This window comes from Prinia subflava, chromosome 1 (genome assembly GCF_021018805.1).
Source record: "Prinia subflava isolate CZ2003 ecotype Zambia chromosome 1, Cam_Psub_1.2, whole genome shotgun sequence".
NCBI lineage: Eukaryota > Metazoa > Chordata > Aves > Passeriformes > Cisticolidae > Prinia > Prinia subflava.
The window spans coordinates 112,595,955-112,619,824 of NC_086247.1; the positions used below are offsets into that span (position 1 = coordinate 112,595,955).

At 36.3% G+C, this 23,870-nt stretch overlaps 1 protein-coding gene across 1 annotated transcript in view; it reads right to left on the reverse strand.

The window, feature by feature from the left end:
- The window catches only part of STT3B (STT3 oligosaccharyltransferase complex catalytic subunit B), a 50,654-nt gene that overhangs the window by 5,425 nt on the left and 21,359 nt on the right, over positions 1-23,870 (reverse strand). The window contains exons 2-13 of the mRNA XM_063408672.1: positions 22,919-23,027; positions 20,917-21,204; positions 19,160-19,225; positions 15,559-15,658; positions 10,938-11,036; positions 9,228-9,374; positions 7,222-7,270; positions 5,483-5,637; positions 3,828-4,039; positions 3,550-3,737; positions 2,882-3,053; positions 364-537 (exon numbers count right to left, since the gene is read on the reverse strand). Of these exons, the coding sequence (XP_063264742.1) occupies positions 364-537; positions 2,882-3,053; positions 3,550-3,737; positions 3,828-4,039; positions 5,483-5,637; positions 7,222-7,270; positions 9,228-9,374; positions 10,938-11,036; positions 15,559-15,658; positions 19,160-19,225; positions 20,917-21,204; positions 22,919-23,027 (1,759 nt within the window). The remainder of the gene's footprint in view (positions 1-363; positions 538-2,881; positions 3,054-3,549; positions 3,738-3,827; positions 4,040-5,482; positions 5,638-7,221; positions 7,271-9,227; positions 9,375-10,937; positions 11,037-15,558; positions 15,659-19,159; positions 19,226-20,916; positions 21,205-22,918; positions 23,028-23,870) is intronic.

A 23,870-nucleotide genomic window follows, 5' to 3' on the forward strand; every position in this document is an offset into this window, starting at 1 on the left:
AAGAAAATGTTACGACAGACTTCTGCAATCTCAGAGGTGTTTGAACAGCTTAAACTCTACCTGAATCAATATTAACACTTTCACTTGTCTCCTACTATTACAGAGTTTGAAGAAATTTGTAATGCTGTTTAAACAGTCTGAATGCTCCTACTTTTTTCAAGCATGTGATGATGCACAGAGAGACATACAGACAAGAATTACAGAAAAAATCCTACTTTTAGTATCATGGAAAAACGTGAAAAGCTTTTGAGGCTACTGACCTTTCAGAATCAAAGACACTGAAAGAAGCTGGGCTACAGGCCACACATGATAACATAAATAAAAGGGTTTTTTAAAAAATCAGAAAGTAGAGGTTCTACTTACCCGTATATCTTTGGGATGTTCCCCCTCTGCTATTCTCACCATCCACAGGAACTTATTAATATCATCACCAGAGTAGCCAATCACACCACCAAAAATAATCAACACATAATCCACATCCAGGCTTCTCATGATCTCGTATGCTGCAGACTCATTTGATGACATTGCCTTTCCCACCTGTATCATTGCAAAAATATTTTAGGTTTCTGCATAGCTGCCTATTGAACAGCTCCACAGATCAATACAGCCACACCAAAGCCCAGGAATCCTGTGCCATGTGCTCTGGGATGGCCCTGCTTGAGCAGGGAGGTTGGACCAGGTGACCCACTCTGGTCCATTCCAGCCTGTGGTTCTGTAATTCTCTAATACCTGCTTGTCAACCTACCAAAGAGCCAACATTTTCATTCCAGACAAAGAAAACCCACTGTGAATATTTAGAAACTCAAAAGCCCAACCTAAACTATTTTCTTCTCTTTTAAGAGGAATGCTGCCTGTTGAAAGAAGTGTTTTGAGCATGAAATGTAGCAACAAGGGTTTCCCTTTTGTGGCACCTACATATTTTTCAAGTCATAACTGTATTACCAAAAGCTTAAGTGCTGCAGAAAATACCTAATTACAAATTATTTTCAAAACTTTAGACACAGCCCAAGTGTACAAATTATTTGAAATGTGTTTTTTTTTTCTTGAGCTCTGTCTTTCATTAATGAAGCAGCCATTGTGCATTGCACTAAGTAGCATACAGGCACCCTCAGCACTGAATTCAAGGCAAATCTACACAGAGAAAATGTCAGAATAAAAGTTTTTAGAGCTATATCCAGCACCTCTTGTATCCTGGTCACTTCCCACACTTATTTGGTCAGCAACTGGCATGCAGTTCAGCAGTTTTGTTTGCTCCTGAAGCACTTGCACTTAAGGCACAGTAAGGTATTGCTGTAGTCTAAGGGAGTAACTACAATATACATAATATTGCACCTGACTTGGTAACATTCAGCTAAGTGTGTAATTAGAGAGCACTAGGCTTAAGCAGCAAGCTGTCAAAAGACCAAGAACTTCAGCTTCTTGGCCCTTATCCTAATTAATGTGAGGTTATTTGCCAGATTTCCATCTCTGTTCAGGAGAAAATCATCTGGACACATCTCCAGGGCATGCCTTGTTTACAGCCCAAGGGCAGGTATTGGCCACAACACACATTTATTGCTTGGGTCCCCCTTTATGGAGTCTTCATTCCAAAATGAAACTTTAAAATGCAGCAGTCGTACTCGAGGGAATTCTTTATTGAAAGCCATTATTGCCAGTTGCTGCAATGTGTGTGGTTACTGTCCTTAGGCAACACAGATGACTTCCACAGTCTCTGTTGACATGGATGCACCTTGTCCTGCAAGAAACTGAGTTTGGATGCAGTGTCTGCATTTCTACCTCCTGCAGCAGAGGGAGGAACACAGAGATATCAGAGCTGAGTGTCCATTAAAACACACCAATGCTGTCAGGTCAACAACCAAATTAGAAGTGCCTCAGAGTACGTAGCAATGCGTGTTGACTGACATTAGACTGATATTAACACCATCAGTACAATTGCCCAAGCTTGCTTCTAGCTGAATGTGATTTTCCTGCCCTGTAAAAAGTGTGGATGTGTGATCCCTCTTCCCCCAACACACATTTTTTTGGGACTCTGTTCAAAGCACAGCTTTGTTAATTTGTTGGCTCTGTACACTGCTTTTTGGCAGATCTGGTCCAACAGCTGTACTCACTACTGACACAAAACAGAAAGAACACAAGAAACGATCCTAATTTCTCGAGCCCTTCCCCCATTCTGCCCTTGTAGCAAAACATTCTGGGAAAAATGTGATTGATGATGAGTCACTGCACAACACGACATGCCTAAGGTGGTGGTGCCCTGTAACTGCAGGCAACGCTAACTCCCTGCCTTAAACACATGTATAAAGCTTAAACTTACTCTTCAGAAGTGAAGGAAATTAAAGGTGCAGACATTTTGTCTATCTGCAAATTTGAGAAGACAGAATTGCATTAAGTCTGCTACACTTCCATAGCTAGTCATAAATGATCACTTCCTGTAATTTCCCAGATGTATGAAAATTTGTCAAGTCATGGAGTCAATTTTCACATGCCACTCAAAAATCCACTCAGTGGTGACACTTCTGAAATGCGGGGATCCTTGTTTTGATAGGCCAGTAATGCAGTGCTACCAGCTGTTACAGCCTTAATCCCAAGGGGAATGATTACCTTAGATTTTGTCTATCTTCCCCCAAAGAAAAGAAGAGAAACTGAAATGGAAGAGCAGTTTGGAAGCTTCAAGTAAACAAAGTGAAAACTCTGAAGCAAAACTGATCCCTATACTTGAGTTTTAACAAATGAAAAAAGTATGTTCCTTCCACGTTTGTGTTTCTCACTCTATGCAACTTCTCCTTAATAGCAATCACCCTAAGAGACACCTGCAACGTCATACTGGACTGCAGTGTACACATTTGGGTGTTTCTGCTCCACAGAGAACTGCCAGCCTTACCAAGGCGATGTGGCTGTTGTTCCAGGTGTTGTTGTCAACCAGGGTTGTGCGGTTGGCCATCCCCGCTATCTGATACCCATAGTCCCACCACGACATCACTCGGGCGTGCTCGTCTGTGTTCTGTCTGAGCCAGTAATAGGCTTCTCTGAAGTCATCCAGGATATTCCGAGTGCTGGAAAATAGTGCATTTTATTTGCATCTGTACAAATCCTACCAACAGATTAGCTGCAACATGGTAGGTCTGGGTTCACAAATAAGGGTTTTCTTATGAGTTCAGCTCCCTTTGAGGGGTTTTGTCACCAGCAGTCATAAGTTTGAACTCTCTGACAGCTGAATGTCCAGAAGCTCAACTGCTCTTCAAGACACAACTAAATGCATTTCCAGTCAAATATATATTCTTAAACAAGTTTTTCCAGTTGACTCCAAGGCTTTTTTTTTAACTATCATTTTTTATTGGCTTTGGGTAGGATTATTTTTATATATTTCATTAAATATATCAGAAAATGTTGTATCTTTTTGAAAATTAGAGTATGAATAATTTTTTATTCAGGTCACAATTCCTTTATATAATAAGGAGTGATTTAAAGATGGCAAAGCAAATTGCTAATGCAATGGCAATAAAAAAGGCTTTTGCCCTTTAATCACTTCAGACTGTAGACCTCACTTACCCATCATGGTTATAGGAGGCGAGAACCACGCTTGGGCTGGAGTATGCATTGCTGGTTACCCAGGTACAGTGAACAGCAAACATCATCAACAACATCAGCATCAGCATAGTCACAATGTTTTTGATATTGGGACCCAGCCCTTCTTCTGTTTTTTCCTGCTCAGACACATGTTTCCTCACTTTGCCTGCCTAAACAAACACAAGTGTATCTGTTATGGCAACTTCTATCATCCTTGACATTGGAATCCAAGTTTTCTAACTCTTGCTTCCTCCCCTCACCTTATCATACAGGTTGCCAGGGTTCCTTTTGTCATCCTCATCACTACTGTCTTCTATTGGTGGATTTTCCCTCTTCATATCATCTCCCAAATAACGCTCAAAGACATTGGAGAAAGCAATTGCTGACAGCATACAGACCACTGGAGTCAAAGTGAGCATCAGGCGAACCATCACTCCAGCAAAGTAAACAGCGCTGATTGCATACAGAGCAACTGCAAGGAAACACATCTAACAGTGACACACAGAAAATAATACCTCACTCTGACTGCACACGTACATGCTCTCCATAAAACTACTTTTGGAAGTGCACTGAGCATCTGTGTGTATAAAAGCTGGAGTGTGCATCTTGCATTTCATTGCTTTTTAATACAGCTGAATTAATGTTTATCCCTTTGAAGCCTCAAACCCTTCCCCAGATTCATCCCGACAATTGTTAACAATAACACAACCCCATTTTCAATATTCATTAGTAATGGGTCAGAAGATACATTATTAGTGAAATCTAATATTACACACCAACAATACAACTGGAATAATAGATAAGCAAAAAGGAAGCAAAAGGAAGTGTTACAATTTCATGTAAATATTAAATTTTGATTTAAGTTAGAGGTATCTGTGGACAAATTGGGGGCTTGTCTACATTATAATTCTATACAGATGAATAATATGATGTTGTGAGCCCTATTTTGAAGGAAGTATTCCTGAGCAGTATCACCTCCACTTTGTTTTCCACAAAACATAGATTTTCAGAATACTACAAAAACATTAAGAACACATTTATTGGAGAGGAAAAAAAAGAAAAACAAGCAATCCTGTATACAATGATTGGGAATCTCCAGTAATGGTTTCCTTGTGGTAGACTCCTTATTTGCTACAGTTTAACAATATTCTCTTGTGACAGATTTGCCACAGAGATCAAGAGACACTGATTTATCAGATTACATCATGTAACTATTTTTACATTGTAGTGAGGCAGTGTGGCTCTCCATCCTCACTCACAGGCCTCTTTATGCTATGTTAAATGGAAGGTGCAGCTTTCAGGAGGCTGAAAGCAAGTTGCCCAGCACTGGTCTTGACAAACATCCACTGTAAGGCACACAGCACAGACTACCTCAGAGTAAACATTCCTACTGCTCACACATGTCTTAGATAGCCTTAGAGGCAGCTATATTAGCCTGGAGCCTCCCATCCCTGTCAAAGTCCAAGACCTGAGTGAGCTTCACTCCTCCATAAGGGTTACAACTGCTTACAAGCCTCACTGAAAATCAGAAGCTGGCTTTGCACAGTACAGCTTTGCACAAAAAAAGAAGTCGCTGACATAGGGAGACCCCACACTTCCTTTTTGGCTCATGCCTTATGTAGCATTTGTTCCAAAGGAAGTGTTTCATGCAACTCCAGCTGCACAACTGAACACAACAAATGCCTGCATCCCACCTCCTGGGACTACACTCCATCACCATTTCGGCAACCTCTGCACTTTTATACCATTTTAAAGACTGCTAGGTGCAGGTAACTCTTAATAATCACCTTTAAATACATCACTTTTAAACCATGTTTTAGAACAAGCCACATATCAGCTTTGAGCAAACAAAACCAAGGTAAAATCAAGTTGAAGGGCAACTTTTTCAAAATAATTTTAAAATATTTTCTCTTACCAAAGACTCTTTCATCATTGATGTTTTTGATACAGAACCACAGCCCTGCTGGGAAAGTACACACGAGAATATGCAGATCAAAAAAGAAGGAAACCCATGTTGTAGGCTGATGCTCAGACACAGAGGCAATGATCGGGATGTGAATTTTCGCATACCTTTTTTAAAAAAAATTCAGTTCAAATTATTTTGAAAAGATAAAATTATTAAAACTTGTAAACATTAGGAATTCTGAAATTCATTTCAAAGGAAGCATTTCAATTTTAAATGGCAAGTGCCCTAATCAGCAGAAATCTGATGAAACTCTTATACCAAAGAAGTCCGCAGGCCGTACTTGTATATAGGAAGCATTTGGTGTATAGTTATTTAAAACAACAATTATTTGCATATTAAGGAAGACAATAAAAATGATGGATATTTCATTTGTTTATGGCTAAATATGAAGCCAAATTCACCAAAATGAAAACATACAGCTATGGAAGAACCTTCACTACATTTTTTAAGAGAATCATCAATGTCAGTAAACCTCCTAAATTTTCAACATTGTATTTCAAAACTTTTACACAGATTATCTTCATTTTCTTAGTAAAGAAAGTTACAGGATTAAGTACCAGCTCAGTTACTGGTGCACGCACGTTCTTTCAGATGCTGAAAAAAATCAGGCCTTGTCTACACTTGGAAACACATGTCATCTAAAACAACATGTCAAACACTCAGTGCAGACAAGGACAAAACCGGGCTCTATATTACAGACAACTATACATATGGACCTAATCTAGGGTGCTACCATGATTGAATGGTGAGGTATCAAACATATGTCCTTTTCTTCACTGAGATCTAATTCTCATTCAAAACTGTATTGTGTCTTTTAACACAATATGTTTTTCTAATGTAGACAAGCCCTCAAAAGTTTAATGCTTTGTGTATATATATCTATATATCTATATATACAGGCAAAGAACAACATCTATATATATTCCTCAAGTAAATCTGAGGATTCTTTACTGACATCTGTTCTACTACATTTATTATAGAATTGGGACAGAATCCTGTACGAGCTGTATTTTGGAGCCTGAAAAAAAGTCTGAACTGCACAAAATTCCAAGTTCTTCTATCTTTGCTTTAAATCTTAAAAAAAACCAATCTACTAAGTGATTTTCAGTTTAAAATATCTGAGAAAAATATTTTCTATTTTATTCCTTTTCTCTGTGCTGACTGAAGAATCCAACAAAGTATTTTCAAGGGTTAACTAAAACAAAAGATTAACAAGACTTTTACCTGTGAAAACACACATTAATAAAACAATTGTTCAGAGTAGACATCCATGTACAAAACAGATGTATGAACATAGTATAGAGGCAACATGCAAGATCATATGTGCAACCTTTTTGTGATTTCATGCAACGTTGCACAATGAAACAGTCTAAGGCTCTTAGTAATTTTTAAATGTGTACTCAGGTGTTGGCACAGCTTTCAGTTATTTTATGCTGACATATACACTACAGTTTCATACAGAAAAAACATATCACTACATATTCAAAGACTTGCAAAGAAGCAAGAAATTTAATAGACAAATTAGTGAAATGGTTGTAAAGACCATGAAACGGCTACTACAAATACTCTCTTTAGATAACTGATTCTCCTTGACTGAAATACTAAATGGATTTGGGGATGAGGAGAGTAAATGATTATTAGTTTTCAGTAAAATGCTACCGATATCCTAGTCTTATATCCTTACTTACCCAGTGTCCCACAACGAATAAAATCTACCACTCCAAGGAGCAATATAACCTGAAAAAGAGAAGGAGGAAGAAAAACCTTTTTGCTGCCTAGGTTTTTAAATGCAATAATTTTTCTACTCCCTCAAGTTATAACACAAACCCAAAGAAATTTTCATTGAACTTGTAATATATGTGAACCATACCTCCTGCATTAAGCAGGCTATAAAATCTACCAACCATGAAGCAAGCTGGTTTTAGAATACACTTACAGGATCACACTGTACTTGCTAAGTACAATCTGAGTATCGAGACACGCACACTTCTAAAAGTCAAAGCAATGCAATACTAAATATTTCTCAAATAACATGACAGATAGCAAACTATACTCTGTAAAGGAGTATGAGAAAAAGAAAATAATTGATAAGAAAGTATTTCATTTTTCTGAAATGTCAGCAGGAAACTGGGAACACTCTGTAGCCAAAACACAAACACTAAATGAAACGCTGGTTTCCTTTTATTTCTCTCCTGATGATTCTTCTTGTGGCATGGAATACAAAAGCTGCTATTAGACATGCTGATAAGCTTTATGTATTATTTTATAAAACAAGGCTTTTAGATAAGCTGAATATGAAAACATGAAAAGAAACAGTATAAACTATTAGATGAAAGATAAAATTAAAAGTTATTAGATGACTCTTAAATTTTTATTTCCACTTTCTTTGTAACTGTTTCTACTTCTCCTGAAGACAGATACAGACAAGGAGAAATAAGAGAAGGTTAAATCTTTCATTATTACCCAAATTTTTGTGCATGACTCAGTAAGTCTTCCCTCTATCTTACACTCGAAATTAGTATAATCTGACTGAAGGGTTTAGCTTAGTATCTAATTTAGATGTTTAAATATTGTGGTGAATAGTCTAAAACAAGATATATTTTTCCCTTCAGTCTTCAGATGAAAAGATTGCTCCCAATCCACTGTGTGCACATGAAGATGGAATTGTCAGCACACAGGGAACTACTGGTTCTGATCTTCTCTGGGTGTAGACAGCCTTCACCTGAGGGCACAGGAAGACTTGGCCAACATTAGACTACCCACCATCTTCACCTGGGTGAGAAAGGGTGCCTGGGACTTGGCTACTGCTGCACCTCCAGGCAAGGCAGTAAGTTTTATGTGGGAAGCTACTGGGCAGTAACCTGAGCTGCTGAAAAGAGCATGGAACATAGCCTCGTGAAAGACACCAATACACGTTTTCCTCTTTGCTTGTTTATAGCTGAAGAAGAATGGACAGGACAAATGGACCATTTGAATGGTTGAAAACTGGCTGTCCTGACAAGCTCAAGGTAGTACACAGTGGATCAGGGTCCAGCTGGTGGCTCACAGAAAGTAAAAATATCCCAGAGGCCAAAAAGAACTGTGCTAAATTGAAAAGAGTGGCTGACATTTCAGCACTGCCCGCCTTGTGGCAGGCACGACTTCAGACCAAAGCCTGAAGCTCATTCTTTCCGATGAGCTACATTCTACACCTGAGCTGAAGGGTCCAAATGTGAGCACCCTGTTCTGCAAGTGGATTACTAAGAACATGGAGGGAGATCAGAGTGCTGTGAGGTACTCAGGAGCCCAGATCGCACAGCCTGGCAGAAGCTGAGGGAACAAGGCCTGTGCCAGCCAATGAAGCAGGGATACTGATCAGTGAATTTCAGAAGACGAAATCAACACTTCCCAAGAACTGCAACAGAATACATATTTGGCTGCATGCTGAGATTAGAAGCCAATTTTTGTTTTGATATGCCAGTCTGAAAACTGTGCGAACCTATGCATCCAAAAGCAAATCAAACCACCATGTTTTAGAAGACTTTGAAACAAAGAGAGTTGCTAAGAATTCTCTTGGAGTAATGATACTGCAAGTATCAAAAATAAAATGGCTGTTAAATAGTTCAAGACGTTGAAACAACTACTTTAGGCGAAACCAAATGTTGATCATTTGGATTACAAGCTGTAAAGGTAAATGAGTTTCACATTTATTTACCTGTGTATGTCAAATAGATGACACTCAGGAACACAGTACCAGCAGCTAGTGAGACGCCCAAGAAGAACAACGTCTGAAATTCTTGCTTTGTTAATCTGTCTCTCAGATACTGCAAAAACGCATAAGCCTGCAGCAGTGCAAAAACACCTATGGAAAGAGGAAAGTTCTTGTTTAAATGCTCAAAAGCAGTACAGCTGTTAAAGCAACCAGCATATTTGCCTATATTTGAATCAGAAAAATAAACATAAGGTACACCCTAACATCTAGAAACTAGTATACCATCACTTTCTGACAATTAACTTTTAATATTTAACAGGGATGACACTTTCTTGCAAAACCAGATACTTCCAATGAGATAAAATATTCTAAAGGAGAGAATCACCTTAAAACCAGATTGCATTGATTATGGCAAGAATACAGGTTAACATATCTAGCTAGATGTGGTGAAAAATTAAGAGACAGACTTCAGGCAACACACAATGCTAATGCAGAAATATACACAAACTAAGCTACTGAATAAAACAGGAGGGATTAATGAAAGAAAAAACCAAACCAAATAAGTATTAAGTCAACTGAATTATATAAAGTTAGTGTTGAAACACCAGAATTCACTGGTGAAGTACCTGACACCCTCAAAAAGACTGTTCAGAGTTTAACATTAAACCCAGAACCTGGACATGGTATTTCAGTTATTATTCATTTCACAGTATATAATCAGATCAACCCACTGATGAATCCTTTCAAAAGTGAAAATCCAATGCTGGCTGGCAGAGGAATAAAATAAAATGAAAGTGTGTAGTCTTTCTTCAAATTACCAAAGAATTCGAGGTACACAGTGAAATTCATTAGTTCTGAACTCCAGAGAAAGACAAGAATTCTATTCACTAAAAAAAAAGTAAAATTCTTCAGAATCCAAAGATGGCCTGGTAATTTTTTCTTTTTCCATTATATTCAGATTGTTGCAAGTCTCCATTTCAAAAGTATTTTTGTTTTAAATTTTAATGATGGTCCCATCACTGTCCCAAATACATTTTGGTAAGTGACTAAATGTAAGAAAAAACCTGGGAAATTCAACAAACTGATTTATATCACACAAACAGTGCATGCAGTTAAAGTCAGTTTGTTAGCAGAGGTCATTGCTGTCAAGAAATCAAGATGTCTGACTGCCAAAAACTACTGAAAAATCAACTTAAAGAAATAAAAAAAACCCCAAACAACATTGAAATCAGTTATTTAAAAAATCACCCTCCTGATTAGTAACTTAAGTAATTTCTATTTAGCCTGGTCTGAAAAATTACAGAAGACTATCAACTCTAAAACCAAATCCCTCAGTAAAAACTGTGTTACCAATAAGGAATGTTTCAATTGTACAATAAAGGCAACATTGTATTGTACAGTGCAGGCAACACTGTATTGCAAACCTGCAGAGATTATCAATAGGTAAAGTAAATGCTTGTCAGAATGCTAACTGATCTAGTCGTATGGAAGCATTTTACCTCCATTAGCTCACACAAAAAGAGGTGTGAAAAATAATGTATCAATTGGAAAGGACGCTTCCCAGAAGACACTAAATTGTACCTCTTTCTTTAATAATTTGCTTCGTTAGCCTGTGTTTTTTCTAATACAAGGGAAAAAAAGTGTTTCCTTGCAAGTGTTTGAGGTTTTCCTGCGTTAAGCAGGCTGCTGGATGCAGAAGTTTTATTTTCTTACCTGCAGCTGCCATGTGTTCACTTGTTCTAATTGGCTGAAATCCCACAAAAGGTATCTGCATCGATAATATTAACCCCACAATGTAGAAAGTGCTATATGCTAGGAGAGAAAAATGTGAGGAGAGGGGAAGAGAAAGATGGGAACAAAATTAATACACGTTTGAAAAAGCACTGGCTCCATCTTCAAAGAAAAGTCCATCTTCTCCCCTAACTTCACTGACAGCAAAACAGAACTGTACTATGCTAAATATTTCAGCCATCCAATTTATTATTTTTCTTCTTTGACTAGAACAAAGCTGTCTATTGCAACCAATTTTAGTGGGTATAGCAGAGCATTGCTCTTTCTCTAATTGCACTGTTTTTTCTCCTCCTAGGAAAACAAGCCATTTACCTAAGATTCTCCAGCTTGAAAAAGGTTTTCTCTTCCCATCTTGTTTTTAAGAGTCATGGCTGTGGAAAGAGCTCTCAAACAACAAGTGAGAGAGGAAGCTTTCTTTATGAGGAGAAATTGAAGGGACCAGACCTCAAAAAAGCAAAACATTTAAGAGTCCACTACTTCTCTAGAAAATGCAAACAGGCACGATTGTTCTTTATTTGACACAAGAGTAGAGGGAATGCAAGGAACAGAATAAAAACAGTATCAAAAATTAATATTAAGCATATGTATTGATAAATATGTATCAATCCTGGGGATTTATAACCCTCCAGAAAATAGAGGCCAAGGGCATAATTAATAAAAATTACTATTATTAATATGAATTCTTATTGCATATACATTAACATTCATATACTTTATTTTGAAAGAGGTTTTGGTGCTCAATATTACAGGGTGTAGAAGAGATGGAAAGGGAAGATAAAAATATCAAATCTGAAAATTGTTATGGTGATTATGTTTGAAGTAACCAAACAGCAGCTGAAGCAGCCAGCTTAAAGTCCAAATTAAGTTCTGTTCTTTCAGTGGCAAACCACAATAATGCACCTGTCAGATTTTTAAACTCCTACAAATCCTAAACCACAATCTGGCTATAGATGGCCCAGATCTTATGAAGAGATCTCTGTTCTCATAGAGTCCTTTACTAACCTCCATGAGATCAGTTCTGGGGAGTGCACCATTGACCAGTCATTTCCATAGCACCTATGTGGTCTGGCTGAGGGATTATGCTCCCAGGGCACTGCCTGAGTTCCAAACCAGTCAGAAGTGACAGGGATGAGATTTCCAAGCACTCGGTTTATTCTTCCAAGCACTTGTATTGCACAGCTTGGCCTAGCTACTCATCTATCCCCTCTTAAGTCACTGAAATGCATGTTTCCTGTAGGAAGCTCAATTTTTGAAGAATTCACTACATCATAAATCATTTACTGTACCAAGCAGCTGTTACAACACTGCCATCCTGTGGAAGTTCCATGATTGGCATAAATCACTACATTTCACATTTGTTAGATCACTGTAAATCATCATTTTGAAGCCCAGTCCTGCAGGCGCTATACTTGCTATGTGCACTGCCCACCCCCGCCCCAATCCCTTACTCCCACTTCTTTCAAAAAGCTACATACTGCCTGGTGCTGAAAAGAGCTAAAAAAACCAAAGGTAATTTACACAACATAACAATTTTTCTAGGAACTTAGAAACATTAGTACGATATATCATCATAAACTTTTCAAGTTCCTTTATATTCTACATTTTGCACAGTCTTTGCAAAACCGAGAAGTTAATTTTGATTCCTGCATGCTGTTCTTATGGCTATAATTTTGACCAACTCCAGAACAAAACCATTCTGACCTACTGTGGATAAAAGTAATTTTACAAAGAATTTAATTTGCAGTATACCACACAAACACAGGAAAGACCTACTGAAAAGCTTCTCCAGAGAGTATAACCATATATTGGCCACATACTTTCAATTAAAGGATTACAATCACCAGAAATAAACACTCAGTCAGAAATTTCAGAATACTGAAGTAGTTGATATAAATATATGCATGTTCACTGAATGATAAAACCCAAGACATATAACAAGGAATTAATGAAATGAAGTTTTAAATTCTGGAAGATCCTCAAGTGTTTTATTGAATATTCTGATAATTATACAAAACCTTAAAATTATATGAAAAAGCATAAAATTGAATGTGCAAACATAAATCTATACCCTTTCAAGTGTAAAAGCATTTATTTTTTAAACACATGAAAAACTAAAGAAAGACTACAGTAATAGAAAATAGTATCAATGGTTGCTGTATCTGATTAAAGAGGTTATTCACCTCTCTGATAATACACTGGCATTGTAAGCACTTTTTCATAATAATTAAACTAGAGGATCTGAATGAAAGGCACTGGCCATTGTCAAGATGAAAAAATAAAAGCACAGCTTGAGCTTTCAAATGGAGGTAGCATCATCACTACTGATGCCAAATGGGTCAGAAGCTATCTGGCTAATCAAGTCATCTGCCTTCCAGTCCTAAAATATTTTAAAATTGGCAAACTCTTCACATTCTGGAAATTTTTACTCATTACATGATTCTCAATTATACTCCCAGATATATCAATCATGTCCCATTAACCTTTTCTTTGGTGTATGAATACTCTTATGAAAAATATATACCAGGAAACCACCACTATTTTAAAAAATTTGGTTCTGTCAAATACTCTTCTCTACATTCATGTTATGCTGGATTAAACTTAACACAGCCTTTATAAAATGGCTCATGCTACCTTGAAATAAATTTCAACAACTGATCTAGAGATTAAAACCCCCAAAATTCTCTATAATAGTAAAAAGAATGCAGATTTTACTAGCTATTGTGAGCTGACAACATTTTTCAAAAGTTTTAGCCACATGTGGGTAGTTTTTTAAGAATTATGTGACTGCTGCAGGCACAGTAGCAATGGCAACAGAAACTCCCCAAATATCTTTACTCTCCCTGTTTCGAGGAGCTTTTGTAAACTCTTCTCCCCATCTGAATAGTTTGGAGCTGAAGCACACTTGAATTTCCTCTCAGAAGTGCTTGAACATTCTTACCTGTTTTACAAAAACATCCTGTTAAACAAACCTAGAAATGACACAGTAATGTGAGATGTACAGACTTCTCTAGGGCATCCCATGAAAGCTTAAATTAAGACAGCAGTTGCAATGAAACAGCAGAGCAGCAATCACATTTCCATTTTGACAACTCCATGGCAGTGCATATCCCTCACTGCTGAAGGGCAATAACATCTCAAAACACTGTAGCTATTTGCAAAACAAACACCTGCCAAACCCTTTAATTCCTATGAACATGCAGTACTATTTTCCCCTATGAGTTCAAAGACTAGTTCATTTAAAGCTAAAAAAGCAAGAACATATATTCTCTATTGTTTCTGGCTAACGTATTGCTTCAAGATGTCATAATTAGTTGATTTAATTTTCTCTTGCCTAATTCATAGAAATCAGAAAATGAAAATATTCAATAAAATAATTTTAAAAGGAAAACAAGATAAATTACTTTCCCCTGAAGTTAGGAAGAAGTAGTTAATAAAGAAGTAATACTAACATTAAAAATTAAAGATGGGTTAGAGCTTTTTCTTTCTCTCTTTTTTCAATTCTAATGGATTTCCAATTCTCAATTATATAGAACAACAAAGAAGTATGGAAACAATATTTATAGTTTTGATAACAAAATTCAAAACTGAACTTGAGTAAATTGAGCAATTATTGTGGTATATAATGGTTCATACATATGTACATAAAGTAATTTCTCTGGCAGGGACTAAAAAAAGCATTAAAATAATTAAAATACAAAGGTAAAACGGTATTAAAATGAGGAATGGAAATACATTTACAAATATGAAACTCCTTGTGATTACGCTTCAGCTCACATTATGTTCTCCACCTACCTATGGTAAAGGCTTCACATTAAAAATGTTCCAGCTAACTTCTCAATCTCTGAATACCTGAATAGCTTACTAATTATTCCATTCACACACCTACATCATGGTCGACTGATTTTATTGGTAAAGTGTCCGTAAAAACAGTTTACACAGTATTTAAATGTCAGGCAAATCAATAAAAAAGTTAGGCTCCCAGGATCCCTATTCACACATTCCTGAAACTGGAAGGAAGGCTGACCAATTGATCCAACAAAGTTTTGAGGATTCCCATAGAGGGGACAGACTCTTACTGTGCACACCTTGTCTCAGTGATCTAAAACTTACATGGCTAGTTAAAATTTCCTATGTCTTTATCTGTATGTTTGCATAATTTCTGCTGTATGACTTTAAAAAATATCGTTTTATATACTTAGAAAAGAAAAAAATATAAAACATTATTAAAGGCACACATATAATGCATATTTAAAAGATATTAACAGAGTTCTTTTACATCAAACCACCCATTTTTCTTTCCCATGCACTAAAAAGGAAAAAATTAATTAGCAGCTACATATACCAAATTTTGGAAGTGTGAGTATGTTTCAACTCCTTATTTCCATGTTGTAGAAAATACTGACTATAATCAGTACTCAAATTAAAACAACTCAATCTGATATGCAATTACTTTACACTCACTTGATACAAAACACACCAGTACAACAATTTCGTATCTTGTGTTTAGGTATTTGAGAATCACTTTGCAATGAACAGAACTTACCAATGTAGACCCTCCTGCTGTATCTCTGCATCAGCAACAGAACAAACACATGCAGCGGAATAAGGTTGATGATGAAAACATAACCCCCCCATGCAGAGACCTAGGACAAATAGAACAGGAAATCAGATCTGCAAGTTCTTAGGACAGCCCATGCTGGACATCTTGATGGTCTAACAAGAAAACACAAAGCCCATCTACACCAGCAGTCAAAACTACTACTAATACCATGAGAATCCTTCTCAATATATATTATAAAAGAAAAACAAAGCACAAAAACTGATGGATTTCCTAGGCTACCCTTCCTGGATCTCCTCCTTCCAAGCTAATCTGGTCGTACTGGCAAACGAGCATGTGATGCTGGAGGCTTTTCCCAATGGTGAAGGCTGCGACACAAGGCAGTGGTAGGGTCTGTAGGGCCATGAGTTGGAATTTGATGATCTTGGTGGGTCCCTTCAAACTCAGGATATTCTATGATCTCACGTAGGATCCAAAACTTTCTTTTGACAGATTTAGCACTGTGCACTTTTTGCTGAGGACAGGGAACATTATTTCCAGGTAGAGAGGGGAAAGGGAGCAAGGTACACCTCCGAGAGCAGAACTCCAGGACTAGAGCAGCCAATGCAGGCTGCAGTGTAAAGAAATAAACAAAAGGAAGAGTATGGATGCACATGAAAGCAGGACTGGCAACTGTGGAATGATATACAACAATATTATAGACATTGCAAACCTGTGGCAGTAAGAGTTGTTGAGGACTGTATTGTGTACTTAGACCTGAAACACCACAGTGTTATTAACGGATCACTGATTGCTGGTTTAGGTAAGGATTTGACGAGCTATCATTACAAGGTGTTATCTAAATTTCTAACGTATTTAGAAGTCATACTGCCTAGACAATCCATATTTTAACATGTCCTCTTGTCAAATTACAGTCTAGACTTCTCCCATATGCACCATGCCTACCCTAGATCTTCATTTTTAGCCTGCAGTAGCTAATGTGGTTTTCACTTCAATTGTACTTTAGGGTTTAGATTCATGCAGCTATTTTTAAAGCCCTAGAATCCAAACAGAAACCCAAATTACTATGTTCTATAGAACAGATTCTAAAAAACCCATGAGGTCAAGTATTACTGTCTTTTGACACTAATACTACAAACCCAGCACTTCAAATTTATGGTGAGCAATTCAGATAATATGAAACAAGTAGAATAAAATAATCTAAGTTTTCTAGTAACTCGTTTCAGATTATCAAAATCCTATTGCCTAATTACTTGTATGAAGTATCATGGTTTACACAGGTAAGTTTATTTAATGGGAGAAAACACTGTATGAAGACAGGTTAAGACAGAATAGAGTTCAAACATGCAAATAGAATACTGCCAAATTCTGTGAAATGTTTGAATGAAGGAGGTCGCAGTTTGCATGGACCAGGGACCTGCATTCCTAATTATCAAAATATGAACCCAAATCTAAGCACTGAAATTTATACTGAAGATGCACTTTGGAACTTTTCAAACACAACTGAGGTATCCTCACAGATTGGCAAAACGAGTGGAGACATACTATTACTCCTGCAGGTTTGCTTCAATGCAAAGCTTTCTTTTATTTTACCTCCTTGTCATGAAAAGCCATAGGAAGTAGAAGCTGATGAAGCAAAATAAGGGCTAAAAATATAAAACCAAGGAGAAAACACCCTTCTCTGTATTGAATGCCATGTATGGCTATGAGTCAAATAGCCATAACAGTGAGTTAGGTATGTATTCTAAGGCTGATTTAGTTATCAGGGAAGATTTGTCAGTTCATGCAATATCCATTTGCCTTTCAAGGTGGTCTCCAAACTTCCCATTCAAGGACTGACTCTTACTACCTCAAAATTGTGATTTAACTTCCAACTTACACTGTAAATGACTGATTCCCTCAGAGAAAGATAAATTATTACAATGTAACAAATAATACAAATATGCTTTGTCCTAAAAATTTACTCAAGAAAAATATCTAGAAGGGCAACTCCACAAAATTATTTCCAAAAGGGAAATACAATGCAGGGAAAGCCATCACCTATGTGGGATGAAGTAGATATGAGCAATAAAATTCTCTCATCTAATCACTGAGATTTGAAGCTAAGCTACAGATGAATCTGAACCTTTCATAAGCTGACAGAACTTGAAAGGAAAATAACAGCACCCCCATTTACATTCAGGGATTGACTGTCATGATGACAATTGAGTCTTAAGTTGGACATGGACATGGACCATGGACACATGATCACATACTCTTACATACAATCCCACACACCAAGATGGTAAGTACTTGTTATTGTGTGATTTTTTTAGCAGTAAAATTGTGGAAGTGTTGTATTTGTTATCTGTATGTTTATGAAGGCACCTGTAGAGAATCCTACCAATAAATTGACACAAAAACTTACTTGCAGCTTTTGTACTGCACTTAAACATGTACCAACGCTACAGGACCTTTTCACTATAATGTTACATAAACAGCAATGCTATGTTTAAAGAAGTGGCTCTCTATTAAGCAATGTGGCAAAAAGGAGGAGAAATGGAATGAAATAAATGTACTCTTAACAAGAAATAGTTATCTTAGCCTCTTTGGTGACAAACACAAGGCTATTATTTCCTATATTAACTGCAAAAATCTCCCAGGAAACCAAATGGACATTAAAGCTAGAGGAAAACTAGACAGCATCCAGACAACCTTTGAATTAACCTTGACTTTAAGGCATATAAACCAATCCAGAAGTTCCTTGTTCTTGCAAACCTAGTTATCTGATGGCAGAAAAGCAGTATTTGAGACCTCAGTCTTAACTGTCACCACACAATTAGCCTGGCTGTCCCACCACTGGCTATTTTGAGGATAATTTATTTTTCATACAGTCACACAAAGTTTATCAGGGAAAAAAAAAGATGTTTGATTCAAACAGGAGAATTTGTCAAGTCTAAGGTTTCAGAACATGGAGGAGGGGGAAAACCAATTCCCTCCATTTTTCTATTGGTTTTATCTCCTCATTTTTACTACTGTTTTCCCCCTCTGTTACCCCTTAAGAAAATCTCTGCAATAGCCTCCATTTTCACAGATCAAGAATGAAAAGGGCATTTATGATCATTTATTATGACATTGAAGTCATTCATCAGTTCTGGTGGTAAGCTTTACTTTATGGCATAATTATACGCATAGAAATAGCTTTCAAAATTATAAAAATGTAACTCTGTCTTTACTTTCTAAATATTCTGATTATTATTGCACTATAGTAATGACATACAGCCACAAATATCAAAATTATACCTTAATTTACCTGTACCTGAGTAAAAATCCAACCAAATCACAGCATGGAAAAAATTTGTAAATAAAGTTATTATATTCCAATCTTTTTTCAAAAATTTGCTTTTTTCATATTGATTTAAAGACTTTCCCTTTATATATTACATTGTTTAGTCATATATTTAAGGTTTTAATATCAATACAAAGCAACAATTTTATATTATGGCTCCAACAAAGATAAAAATATTCTCATTCTCTTCCTTGTCAACATCTGGATTATGTAAGTTACTCAAACATTTTAGCTATTATATATATATAAAAGCCTTACCATGTAAAAGTAGGATAGACAGCAGCAGATTGTCCAAAAGACTGACCCAGTTTTTACAGACTTCACCTGGAAAAATAAGGAAGTATTTATGAATGACAAATCCTGGACAAAACTCTGAAGTTTCATTCCAAAACAACTGTCGTGAGAACTTCTTTAGCCCGCATCAAATTGTATTTTATGCTTCTGAACTGACATCCATAAAATTGTAACACAAATGCAATTCTTTCACACACTAAAGGAGGTTAGGTCTATTTCTCTAGCAAAAGCATACAATCCAACTCTCTGCTTTATGATCTGATGTAGAAAGGTAGTTGCAATGGCTGTGTGCTACTTTCTCTGAGATGTTAGAGCACTTTATAATTCTAAGTGAAGACCATCCATGCCTTAATTCGTCTGACATCTGACCTAACTCTGCCATTATAGACAAAAGAGCTATTCTGTAATTTCAACAAACTCACTTAAGGTTAACGAGAGCATCCAGATACTAAAAAAGGTTTAGCAGGATCCAGAAACTGCCCCAGGAATATGAATTTGTTTAAAACTGATGGGGGTGACGGTGGTGAGGGAGAAGAGGAATGAAGAATAGACATTAAAGAAAGCTAGAAAGTTGTCTATAAAATGTATTTGATTCTACAAGAGTTCATGCAAACATTATTGCACTCTGCAGTTTAGTTAAATATGAATTCCATGAGAACAGATAACTGCTATCATATCTCAGTTACTCTAAAGTAACAACATAAGTTGATTCTATTATTGTTATCAAACACAGCACACCTTTCCAGCTGTAGCTTATTCTAAAACCAGATTTTAAAAAATGCATTTAAGAAACACCAGTCACTCAGTCATGAAAAAATTCAATTCTCTTCCATTATATTCCTACCAACTATATCCCAAGTTTGAAATATTCTAAAGCTAAAACATTTGTGAATATGTCTCTGCTTATGGAAACCAGAACTCTTGACAAAATTATGGAGAAAATTGTAGTGACCATGTACTTACATGGAGCCACCCTAAATGAAAAGTACAGGCATTCCAGAATAACCAAGAGACAGTACCCTACAGTGTCTGTGCTGAATTAACAATACAGTTATGCTTTTTTTGTTATTTTCAAAGTAGGTTTAACAGTCCAGAAAAACTCCAGCTTCCCTAAACTTCTTCCTGCAAAACTACCTTACAGATGAAATTCTACACAGATTAGGGAGAGGCAGACATGCTCCTTTAGCAAGCAAGCAAATCAAAAGATGTAAGACTGTTTTTCTAAGCATACAAGTAATACTAATATCTGACTCTAGATAGCTTTGACTATTTAATTTGCATACTTAACTCAAAGCCCAGACCCTCCATACAGTCAAATCTTTCCAGAAGACAATTCAAAGCACTTCATAATCAGAGTCTACTGCTTTTCACCAGCTACATAAGGAGGCTAACATTTGATGCAGACAATACTAATACCTCCAAACAGAAAAACAACCAACTCCTCTGTTTGCTTTAAATTTATAGAGTCATCATCATTTTTATTGCTACTACAGGACACACATACTTCAGCGGAACTGTCCTTTTACACAGCAAAGTGAAGAGCGTGATTATGGAGTGGCTCAGATCATGTGACTTCTCAGTACTTGCCTAATCAAGAGCCAAGGGGAAGAGGGATGAGAGGGAGGAAAATAAGAATTCAACGGATTCTAAGAAAATCAGTCATTTGGATGGAGGAGGAACCAAAAAACCTTCCCAAAGCAAAAGACTCAGCAATTACTTACCCATAAATAGTATGTGAACTGCAGTGCAAAAATAGCTATGCCTTCATTGTCAAACGATCCTGCTACTGATCGGGATATGTAACCTGGAACTATGGCGATAAAACAGGCAGCTAAAAGCCCTGCTCCCTGGTTCCACAGTTCTCTGGTGAGCAGGAAAGTAGAAATAGCTGTAAGGCCGCTGAAAACTGGTGCTAGAAACACACATACATCTCTTATATGGACTGTTACATTAAGCATATTTAAAATCCAATGTATAAGGCCTGCTGTCACCATCAGCCCTGGGTATACCTACATGGAGATAAAAACCAAAACACTAGGTTATTACAGAAAACTATAATGGTAGGTTTGTTTACATAGAACTTGCAATGAAACAATAATTTTTAAGCTGATATAAGCAGTGAGTATTAGCATAAACTAACAGAATTATTTTAGTACTACTTTAATCATGTTTTGATTAATCAACAAAACTGAATACCCTAGGCTCTTTTAATTTTATCCAAATGCTAACAATAACAAATAATCTACTTCATAAATGAACGAGCAGCATACAGATAATATCGCATCCTGCTTGACATTTATCATATAATGAAAAGAATTTGTCATTAAGGTATGGAAGCAGAAACCAAAATCTGCAAGAGAATTTCAAGCTAGCTACCAGTTTTAACGAAAAAAAACAAGCCCCAAAAGCTTAAGCCACCAAGAACAAACCCAAAATTTCCCACTCATATCCATTTTCCTTTAAAATATACCATGCTATTCTTTCACTTCTTGGTACCATGGGGAAAGAAAATGTGCTTCAACAAGATTTAATTTTTTAAAGTTAAAAAGTTGATGGTCAATCAATTGAGTACTATATTTTTGCTAGATATCTGTAGACATCTTTGGATATGAAGGATTAAAACAAAGTCCTGTAAAATTGAATTAAGATGTGCTCCAGGAAAGGTAGCATAGACTTATGCACATCTATTGAATCCACCATAGGATGTTGGAGAACTTTAGAATGTTCTTAATAGGAATTCTACTCTCCCACATTTATCAACATTAGAAAAATCAATACATCCTAGAAAAGTTAATATGTACTTCACCTGCCTTAGTTTCTTTCAAAAACTAAGAAGGGCATTGTACTAAATTAAATTAACAGATGAATAAATGTTCCCCTGCATATATTTCAATTCCTTTTCCTAAGCGATTTTACTTTGTATAAGACAGGTATGGAAAACATGCACTTACATGTTGCATGAAGAGTGTCCAGTATCTCTAAGACACTAAAACAAATGGTGATCTAACTGCTACAAAAAACTTGTAAATGCCTTTAAGTGGTATATATTATCATTAAAAAGCTTTGATAAACTTTCACACATTAAGAAACAGATGGCTGCATTACTTTAGTGTTACTAAAGCTATTCCAATGAATATTTGCATTCTGATTTGATAACATTGTTTTGTACACCTTTCCTGTCTTGTAACTTGCATTGATACCAGTTTTAACTAGTCCTGATGCTTCATACAGGCGCCCCACTGATCTAATTTCACAAGGTCTTCTCCCAGTCAAATCCTAACTTTTTTCCATACATACATGAAGTCTACTTGGCATACATCATTGGATTAAAAATTGTACCTTAAGAGATTTATGTAATGATTTAATTTTTTAAAATGTTTTTCTTTTAGAGTTCATATACCAGAATTGCAGGAGTCATAACACCCTTATTTGTTACTATTAGAATTTCATAGGTAAGAAGTTCTGTATTTCTTGGTCACAATGTGCTGGATAAAGGATAAAGACTAAAGCATGTTGACTTACTCAGTTTCTGCAGATAAAAATTAAAAACACCTTGATATTCCCTCTGCAGCAGTTTTACAATTAAAACCATGTTTTATTAAGATTCTCCCTTTATCAATATCAAATTTGTATTGAAAGATCAAAAAACTTCCTGAGAAGTAATTTTTAATTATTTTTTACTTATTAAATTTATTTTAATGTATTTACTATTATAATACTTACAGTTCCACCTACTATTCTTCCTAGTGGATACCATGCTCTTTCGTCAAACCAATTTAAAAATTCATAAAACCCATGAGATGCAAGATGATGTGTTGATCTATAGTTAAACCTAGAAAGAAACAGAAGAAGGATAAGATAAAAATCAAGAACTTTAGCATCTCATTTACTATGTAAGTACAATAGTCCTATAATCTGTGGAGTTCTAAAGTAAACTACTAAGTTCTCAGCTACTAACAACTGTATTTTCTTCACTTCTACAGCCAGTGCATACACCACAGCCGACAGACTTTGGTGAGTTTGTTTTTGTGCATAAACATTTAAAGGTTTTCTTTCACTCTGAGAAACACTCTGGTTATTTTTTTTATTCCTTTCTAAAACTACTCATTTTCAAATATAGACTATCACATGCAGTCAATGCAAGACTCCCATTCTGAGAGAGGATGGCTACGTGCTCCATTTGCTGCTGCCCTGTTTCATGTAGAATTGACAGGTGACTCATTCAGTAACAGGCAACGGAATCAGTCTGTTTGCTCATGGTATCAAACTAACGGCCTTCTTTCAATCGGTAAGAATTGACACAGTCTGGAACCTCTGTAGATGAAGTTTCATCTCCAAAGTTTGTACATTCTCTGCTGCAGAGAATTTCTTGTATAACAAAAAGTCTCTCGTGCACACCTTCAGTTCAGTCTCTCACACTGTATAAAAACCATTAAAAAAACACCAACAGACTGCTATTAAGGCATTCATCTTCCACTTTCCTGGCACAAAATATCTCAAACATCTGATAACAAAACTTTTAAACTATTAAAACATCCATTAGTTCTTGAAATTAGGTATCAGGCTGCAAGAAGCACTACAGTGCGTGTACGTTATCCTAAAACAGCAACTCTTTCATGATCATTCATTGAAAGGCCAAACTACAAAGGCTAAAGATATTGAGAACGTGAAGTTT